This window comes from Sinocyclocheilus rhinocerous, unplaced genomic scaffold (assembly GCF_001515625.1).
Source record: "Sinocyclocheilus rhinocerous isolate Xijiao unplaced genomic scaffold, SAMN03320098_v1.1 scaffold1100, whole genome shotgun sequence".
Classification (NCBI taxonomy): Eukaryota; Metazoa; Chordata; class Actinopteri; order Cypriniformes; family Cyprinidae; genus Sinocyclocheilus; species Sinocyclocheilus rhinocerous.
In genome coordinates, this window is record NW_015635085.1 from 123,536 (window position 1) to 133,763 (window position 10,228).

General features: G+C 36.7%; 1 protein-coding gene across 2 annotated transcripts in view; it reads right to left on the reverse strand.

The window, feature by feature from the left end:
- Positions 1-3,059: 3,059 nt before the first annotated feature.
- LOC107746711 (sodium- and chloride-dependent GABA transporter 3-like) overlaps positions 3,060-10,228 on the reverse strand; it is a 26,106-nt gene continuing 18,937 nt past the window's right edge. For both annotated transcript variants that reach the window (XM_016561008.1, XM_016561007.1), the window contains exons 9-11: positions 5,911-6,023; positions 3,561-3,698; positions 3,060-3,150 (exon numbers count right to left, since the gene is read on the reverse strand). In XM_016561008.1, coding sequence (XP_016416494.1) covers positions 3,130-3,150; positions 3,561-3,698; positions 5,911-6,023 — 272 coding nt within the window. In that variant the 3' untranslated portion in view covers positions 3,060-3,129. The remainder of the gene's footprint in view (positions 3,151-3,560; positions 3,699-5,910; positions 6,024-10,228) is intronic.

The window sequence follows — 10,228 nt, forward strand, 5'->3', positions numbered from 1 at the left end:
CAAAACCTTTATCTACACAATATATATATATATATATATATATATATATATAAAACCATCAGACTGCCCTTAAACATAATACAAAATCTCAGAAAATCACACACTAAGACAGAATGTTCATGAACGTCAATGAGGGGTTCATGACGAGTGTGTCCGGATGACTCTCTGAACCATTAGCCTGAAAAAAAAAAAAAAAAATTCAAAGTATTAAACTGTGTTTGGTCTGTCACCTTCAATTAAACTCAGTTTAATTGGTGTGAAATGGCCAGGAATTCGAGCCACGTAAGACACCGTGGCGAATGGGCTTGCTACATCATGCTCGCCCAGCGAGTCAATGCTAGCCGAAGGACAGCAAATCATGACAACACTGTCTGACAACACTGAGCCTCATCTACAAACATACAGCCAACGTTTGGAGTGGTCATCAGTACATCTCCTATCCATTAGAATAGTACTCTACAGTAATCTGCACAGAGCCAAGAGCCAATGTGTAAAACATTTCACAGCACATTATACCTTGGCTTCATTCTACAAGTACAGAAATGACTAATGCGACAAAGAGTGAGGCGATACGACAACATTTTTATCTAGATTTAGATACACTCTGATACAAAACAGGTTTTAATCATAATGTTAAATTGTGATGTGTTACCTGTTTGAGCAAAAAAGCAACACTACAAATGTGATAATAGATCTCTCTTTAAAAATAAAAGCAAACATATTTGTTTCTTCATTTTCAGTCTGTTGTGCCGGTGATGTCCGTGTCTTGGGTTTAGAAATGTGTCTCCTTCTCTGTAATGGTGGAGATCTTGCCATCCGCCCTCATTTTGGCATCAGCATCATTGATAGCGCAGGGACCCTTGGAGCTGAGGCGTCCCCTCATTCTCAGGTCAGAGCTGGGTGTGGTCAGCTTTTTGATTCTCTGCAATTACATTCATATGATAATAAGCAGTGTGCGTGCATTTGAGGAACATTACAGTTGGACAAAGCACACAGAGCTATAGTCCTGTTCTTACAGTAACTAACATTTGTGAGATGTTACAATAATATTTCACTATATAAGCAAGGGTTCAAGGTTCACATGGTCCCATTAGCCCCTACTAGTGATGCTCTGATGCTTTTTGGGGAAAAAAGTGCATTTCAATGTCTTTGACATCAAAGCATCAAAGGGTTTATTGAGGGTGCTTGTGCTGCCTTCAGGCATTTTGTTTAGTCATATAATTTTCCTGCTACTCCAGACTGAATAATCACATGACATTTACAGCTCAGGTGATTGGCTCAAAACAATCTGTGGTCCCTTAAGCAAAGACGCTGGATTCATGCACCGGATGAGCAGCTGCCATTGAAATGAACTGGAATGCTTCTCCAGGATTATTGCACTTCTGTACTTTTTTACACTGAAAAAAAAGGAGCAAATGGGAGACAGTTTCCAGAGAATACATATGAAATTGTTTCTTTTTTGAGAAATCACTTTTTCCTCCTTGTTTTAAGAATAAATGTGACAAACACTTTCCAATGGAATAAGAAAAATAAACTTAAGATATATTCTCTGCAAACAAGTCTTATCTTCTTGCTTGTTTTAAAGATGTTTAGATTATTGGCGGAAATCAATGCAAAATTTGTGATTAAGATAAAGATTTTTGCAGTGTAGTACACTAACCTCATCACATGCTTTCTGAAGCAGACACAATCAATAAGTCATGGCACAATGGGGTCACATCAGGGCAGTGCCCGCATCAATTCTGCACTACACCACAATATCTCCACACTCCCGCTGTGCCACAACAACTTTCATCTTCGCCATGTCATGGCACCTCTAGAAATATGATTTTTTTATTCCAAGTACATTCTGAAAAGTGAGCACTTTCTAGCTCCTATCTAAAATCGTTGACAGCAGTATGAGAGGTTCAGTCGGGTGAATCAAGGACAGTGAAGGAGGAAGGGAATGATGACTCATGCCTTCAATGATTCGTTTATCGAGTACAAAGAGCAATGCAGAAATCTGAATATATGCTAAAAGAATGAATGAATCAAAGAATGCGTACTCATAACTAGGGCTGCATGATTAATCGAATGCGATTGTTATGCGCATTTTGATAGTAATGCCGGTTCTGTAATCAGCAGGAAATCATCATCACGTGCTTTCAGATGGAGCAGAATTTACTATACATAGTCGTAGTTCACTGACAAGTTATGCAAAAAAATCGCAGACGATTTTATTGCGCGATTATGAAATCGTTCGCGATAATGACAGCTGTTTGCATAGCTTCTCAGTGCACTACGGCTGTGAAGTAAATGCTGCTCCATCTGAAAGCATGTGAAAATACCACATTTAATAACACATTTTTACTCCAAACTCACTTCATAATGTCAGTCTTAAAGATATAAAGGTTATATTTTCACAGAATGTTCTACATCTTTATAAAGGATGATTTTATGTAGAAAACAGTAAATCACAAAATAAATGACTTTAGCTGGGTTTTCACAAGCAGGGTCACATATGTGTTCCCTAATCTGAAATGTTACCTAATTTTCACTAGTGGTCTCAGACTTTGACCAAGCTGCGGAAAATGGACAACCCATATTATATAGCACACACACAATGTCCAGGGAAAAAAAAGGCTTACCTCACGGAAAGTTCCTTCCGTATTCCAGATCTGAAATAAGATTCCCAGAGGGATGCAAACCATAGAAGACAACTAGTGGTCTCAGACTTTGACCAAGCTGCGGAAAATGGACAACCCATATTATATAGCACACACATAATGTCCAGAAAAAAAAAGGCTTACCTCACGGAAAGTTCCTTCCGTTTTCCAGATCTGAAATAAGATTCCCAGAGGGATGCAAACCATAGAGGACATGGCCATCATCCAGCCAATGCCATAACCCCAGTCTGGATATGTGTACACATTATTATACTTCAGCGGCTTGTACTTGATCAAGAAGAACAGAAAGATACTCTGAAAAGACAATCATACGACCAATAATTAACATGTATCACTCACAGCCTGTAAGTATCTTGACTCTCTGTACATCCAATTCAACTCACAGCACAGATGCCTGGTGTGAAGTACTTCCAACACCATTTGATGAAGAAGATGGGCTTGTATCCAATCATGTCCTCAATGTTCAAATAAAACCTGTCGCTACCTGAGGATAAAGATCAAAGATGACATCTTTTTATTTAAAATGTCACTCAGCAAAAACACATTTCATGTATTTATATACTACAAAAATAAAGCTTGTAAACCACAGTAATGTGCCAGGTGCTGACAGCACTATGCCAAGGCACTGCAGCTATACACCATCATTACAGGGAAAATCCACTACAAATCGTGCTTTTTTAAATATTAAAAACTGTTTAGCAGCATTGAGAGGCATGGGTTCCAGGTTAACCATTAACTAAATTAATCCAAGCATCAAACCAACATCATCATGTAAACAGCAAATCTGCTTGTCCTTGATGAATAAGACACCTGGATTTTACCATCTGGAGAATTTAAGGGCGATACTAATGCCACTGGAAAGAACATGGTTTGTACACAACAATATGCCTTTACCTCTGTCAACATTATTAGTCCCAGGAGGAAGGAGGTCACAGACATTCCCAGGATAAGAAGCTCTCGCCGATAACCCACACGGAAGGTTTTGGGATACATGTCCACTACTGCCGTCACAAGACTCTCCACACACACAAACTACAAAGAGAGGAACATGACACAGGGTTATTATCGTTCACTAGAAGTAAAACCATTTAAAAAAAAGACAACTGAAATAAAATACTAAAAAACTTTAGTTAATTTCAGCTATTTGTATATATATATATATATATATATATATATTAAGATCAACTCGACTGATCGCGATTAATCCAAATACAAAATAAAAGTTTGTGTTTACATAATATATGTGTGTGTACTGTGTATATGTATATGTATATGTATATATAAATACACACATATTCATGTATAAATGTAAGAAATATTTACGTGTATATATTCATTATATATATATATATATATCTTAAATATATAATATAATTATCTTATTAAATATATTCATATCTTATTAATATATATATTATATTAAACTTAATAATCGAGATCAATCGATTTGACAGCACTAATCACTAATATATATATATATATATATATGATGTAATAAATGATTTAATAAAATGACAAAAAAAAACATTTTTATTACTAAAATTTAAATGAAAACAGAAAATAAAAATAAAATTGTATTCAAAATATTAACCACACCAATAATAGTATATCAGTGATACTAAAATAACACTCAAGTGTCTCGAATGCCACAGAATCTTTTCTCCTCACTTCACTTTTCATATTTTCTTGTTTTGTTTTAATTTAAATTTTTGCAATCTTTCTTACAATAACTGACACTTGTTTTTATATTTAATATCAAAACAAAATATAGTTAATATCAAAACACTTGTTTGATATATAAGAAATTGACATTAAGTGGGGTAACAGTGTCCAAATTTGTGAGGCCTCCATAAACAACCACCACAGCGGTCCTACTGCAACATTATAGAAAAACACTAATTCATGTTTGAAATAAGATATGAAATTATGTAAATGTTACAGTTTTTTTGAATTGCTAAAACATTTCTTGAAACCATCACTCGTTTTCTCAAAACCTTAAACACAAATCCAAATACTCAAACTAAATTCACGAAACCTCTGACTCTTCCATCAAAATCAAACAATCACTGCAAAACCATTTCACTTGCACTCAAAATCAAACGGTGCTCTCAGATCACACACACGAGTCAATAAAATAAACACTACAGAGCATTCATTAGACACTACAGAGAAAAATGGAGAACACAGCATCCAGAACATTACAGAAAAAAGTATATTGTATTGAGTAAAAATGTTTGCAATTCTGTAAAAAAGTATAGTAATTGCAACTGAGTAAGGTGAATATATTGTATAGGCCTACTGTATGTACTGCAAGAATAGTATTGTGTGTTTGTATATATTCAGCACTTGGATACTGCTAAAATACTGCAGTCCAACTGCAAAGGTCAAAAAGGTCAAATAAAACTCTAAATGAATAGCATGTTACAGTACACTCAAATACTGTAAGTTGTGCAATTGTAACATCAGGGTCAATGAGAGACTCATTCTGTCTCAGTGTCATGTCTTTGTGCTTGAGTCTGGCCTGATGACTTTGTCCACATCACAAGTAATGTTGTCTTTTTTGCTAGACAAAGAGAAAAAACCCTCTGGTCTGAGCAATCCATCCTTGATAACACTCTCTACACCTTACTCTCTCCTCATCCTCCACTTCTTACATGTACTCTTCCTCCTCTCCTTCTCAGATTGTTTCCATCTATTGTTTGTATCATCATTCAGTCACCTGTGCCACTTGTGCACTCTGAACTGGCTCATATTATGTACAGTTGGTTTGATCACATCATTAGAAACAAGTGTGAACAATTTTGAATCGTTGTGTGTAAACGATGACAACTGTGCTTTAGCTGTTTTTAACTTTTGCCTCTTGTGTTTAGCATTTTGCAGCACAAATGCATCACAGTGTGATAAGTGTTTAAGTGAATGAGAATGTGTTTAAAGTTTTGCAAAAAGAGTGCATGAGATTTGCAAATAGAGCCTTAAATGCCTGAACGGGTTTAGCAGAAAGAGTGCTTTATTCGACAAATTGGTTTAAGCTAGTGAGAATTTGGTTCAGAGATTGGGGTTTAGTGTTTCAGTAATTCAGAAAAACTGTAAAGGAAAATAAAACCCCAAAATGTTTTGTGTGCGTTTGACAGAAAAAAAGGGTAAAGGTTTGACACAATAGGCTGAGCAGATAATGGCAGCATTTTTATTATTGGTTGAATTATTAATTTGAAGGAATTGTTTACAAAATGTGTGCATTTGTCACCTGACTGTCGAGCCCGAGAAAGATGAGCATCATGAAGAACAGGCAGGCCCACAATGGAGACCACGGCATCATGGTCACAGCTTTAGGATATGCTATGAACGCTAGACCAGGACCTGAAATACATTTCGCAATACAATAACTAACATTTTCTGTTTTTAATTTTGTTAGAAAGACAGAAAGTTAGTACAAAGTTAGTCCTATCAAGGGGTAAAAACAGACCATAAACATTCTGGCAGAGCTGTAACCACCATGGACCCCCCAATAATTAGAAATAGTCTCCCCCAATGTTTGAAATTCTTGCACTGATCTGCTGCAATCCATTATGCAGCACTCTGTTTTATGATGATTTAAAAGTTTAAAAGGTTTACAGTTTTTCTCAATTGCTTAAACACAAAAACTGGTTTCTGTAGCACAAAAACCGATAACCTTGTCATTCCCAAACACACACATGCATTTCCCATAACTGTAGATACTATTCACCTATTTCCACACATGCTTCAATACTCAAAACTCATTCTGTAAAAACTTTCACAAAAGTGGCCAAATAAATCATTCATTGCACTGTAAGTTCATTCAGCAAACACATGCTCTCAATATAATTAACTCAAGTCATCAGAAGCTAAACTCAAAGAGCACACCTTTCTCCAGGTGCAAACACTAAGACTCAAAATTGTTAACACACCAATCAGAATTAAAGGGTCATTAAATGGGACCTGGAGCAATGTCCATGTGCTTTGGAACAATGGATCCTAACAATGCTGATATTGCAAGACAACAGCATGGAAGAGGAAGACAAAGACAAAGACAAAGACAAGGACAAGGACAAGGACAAGTAATATCTGATGAAATCCGTGCCACCCTAGTTCATCATGTGCTCATACATGGGGGGACTATGAAAGAAGCTGGACAGTTAGTGCAACCGAACCTAAGCCGTTACACGGTTGCATCCATTGTCCGTACTTTCAGGACGGAAAACAGGTAATTTTGCTTTTTTACTGTGATCTATGTAATGCTGTAGTGCATATAGATTGAATCCCTGCTTTGTTTTCTGTGTAGTTTTTGCCACAGTCATGGATGACCATAATTTAGTAGCGGTCCTTTCATTTTTGCAGAACTGAGAGGTGGCCATCTATAGGAGGTAGGAGAAGACTTCTCACAGCTGAGCAGGAGACTGCCCTGGTGAATATGGTAATTGCCAATAATGCCATCCGTTTGAGGGAAATTCAAACCCAAATAGTTGAAGATCAGGTAGTCTTTCAAGGAATTGACAGCATCAGCATTTCCACTATTGACCGGATCATTCAGAGGAACCAAATAAGGACAAAGCAGCTGTACCGTGTGCCTTATGAAAAGAATTCAAACAGAGTTAAGGAGCAATGATTCCAATATGTGCACTGTAAACCCGAACCGTACTAGTAACTTATAAAGATTAAGAACACTGCAATTCAAGTTTGTTAAATCGTTGATGCAACTTATAACAATTACATTTTCTGAATGAGGAATTTGGTTTTATTTTTGTGTGGCTCAACAGTTTTGAGTAAACTCTTCTATTTAAATTATTATTTTTAAGTTTACTGAGTGACGTAAAGTGACGTTCGTTGCTCTAACCGACGTTCAGAAGAATCCATTCAACATGGCAGATAATCGCAAGTGACCAGAGCAAGCTTAATGGAACAACTTGTAAGTAAATCAAAACAACTGTGAAAATGTCTTATTTGCTTTTTGTGTTGTAAGAATATCATGATAAAGGAATATTTTTCATTTTTGGGAAACGCTGTTTTTACACAGCGCTGTGACGCGGCATTTCCCTAGTGCTTTTGAATGCTATTTTAGCGTCACTGCTTATAGTGTAATGTTAACGCGCTGTTTTTACACAGCGCTGTAAAGCGCGGCATTTCCCTAGTGCTTTTGAATGCACATTTTGAATGCTATTTTAGCGTCACTGCTTATAGTGTAATGTTAACGTCAAAGAAGGGCACTAATGTTAACGTTAGCCTGTGCTTATTCCAGGAGGAATTGGGCGAGCCAGACATCACTGACACATAATTAATGGTAACTTAATTTGAGTTGCTTAATTAAATTGAGGTAATCGGTGTCCACAAAAATGGAGTATTCTGAACTTATCGGGTTCTACAGTGTGCAGATAACTGATATACAGTACAGAATTTTTACTGTGTAGAACATGGCCTGTCTCTCCTGCATATCAATACAGTACTGTATTTGAAGTACAGTACTGTATTTTATTTTTTTTTACTTCTGTAGAGGATCTCTGAGCTGGATGCTATGGCTGACCCACATGAGTACATCTTCATTGAGGCAGGGTTCAACCTGACAAAAAGGCGCAAAAGAGGGCGCAACCTCCTTGGTCACCGTGCGGTCACACAAGTTCCTGGCCAGAGGGGAGGCAACATCATATGCGCAGCAATCGTGGCATCCTCCATGCCAAACTGGGTCCATACAACACGGCACAACTTCAATTTCTAGATCAGCGGCACAATAACATTCTTCAACAGGAAGGGGAGCCAGGGCAACCAGAGCAGGTCGAATATGTTGTCATTTGGGATAACGTGAGTTTCCATCGTGCTGCTCTGGTTCACACCTGGTTCAATGCCCACCCCAGGTTCACTGTTCTTTTTTTGCCAGCATATTCCCCAGCATATTTCTGAATCCGATTGAGGAATTTTTCTCAGCATGGCGGTGGAAAGTGTATGACCGGAACTCCTACGTACACCAAAACCTCCTGGAAGCAATGCTGGACGCCTGTGGAGATGTGTCTGTGGAGTCTATCCAGGGTTATATAAGGCACACACGGGCATTTTTTCCACGCTGCCTCACAAGAGCAAACATAATGTGTGATGTTGATGAGATATTGTGGCCTGACCTACACGTGAGACGAGATAATGATGAGAACGTTGATGCTGATGCTGTTGTTGAGTAACCTGTACATTTGCTTGCTTTTGGAAATAAAGGTTTTGAAAATGTAAGTATTATACTCTGCATCTTCTCTTGTTTCTGAAAGAGTTATTAGTCAATGCTGTGATTTCACTAAGTTCCAAATTATTGATCTGAAAACTTCTAAAGCATTTGGTAGCAGTGTTTTGAATGTATCCCTCCAATGTGTAAAAAAACATGTAGTCTGTGTTTTTGACAGTTTGTTTGTATTGACTGAGGGCAAAGTTTGAATTGGGATTCAGAAGTTAGCTGTTTGTACCGTTGGGTGTGAGATTTTAAAATTGTGTGTGAAGATTTGAGAAAATGGTGAGTTGTTCCCAGAATTGTGTCTAAGCAATTGGGAAAAACCGTAATACAATAATCTAAAAATAAATACAAATTTAAACTACATAGCCTTAAATGTAACTGAAATTAGGCCAACATAAAAGCATGAAAAGTATTTAGGTACAGCTGTTTCGTACATTTGCTTGCCTTTGGAAATAAAGGTTTTGAAAATGTAAGTATTATACTCTGCATGGACTCTTCTCTTGTTTCTGAAAGAGTTATTAGTCAATGCTGTGATTTCACTAAGTTCCAAATTATTGATCTGAAAACTTCTAAAACATTTGGTAGCAGTGTTTTGAATGTATGCCTCCAATGTGTAAAAAAACATGTAGTCTGTGTTTTTGACAGTTTGTTTGTATTGACTGAGGGCAAAGTTTGAATTGGGATTCAGAAGTTAGCTGTTTGTACCGTTGGGTGTGGGATTTTAAAATTGTGTGTGAAGATTTGAGAAAATGGTGAGTTGTTCCCAGAATTGTGTCTAAGCAATTGGGAAAAACCGTAATACAATAATCTAAAAATAAATACAAATTTAAACTACATAGCCTTAAATGTAACTGAAATTAGGCCAACATAAAAGCATGAAAAGTATTTAGGTACAGCTGTTTCAATATGCCTCAAACATTGCAGAAGACCATGAAAAAGTATTAAACAATTCAAGTATAATGGTTTCTATGCCACGAAGCAGAGCATGGGAGTAGTGCAACATTTAATATTTGACCACTGTTTTACTGTAGAAATGTTAAACGACCGACACTATCCAGAGATGCAAACTACTCCTTTTTTTCTTAAATATGTCCATTTTGAATTGAAAATATAGTATAATATACCTGATTCAACTAACTGAATGTGTCGTGACAAGAAACGTTTTACGTTTTTGACATGCTTTTAGGCATGCAAATAAAAGTGCATACGTTTAAAATATTACTTGCAAATAGGTCAAAATGATTACTTAGCAACTAGAATTAGACCTAGAATTTATATATACAGTGGGTACGGAAAGTATTCAGACCCCCTTAAATTTTTCACTCTTTGTTATATTGCA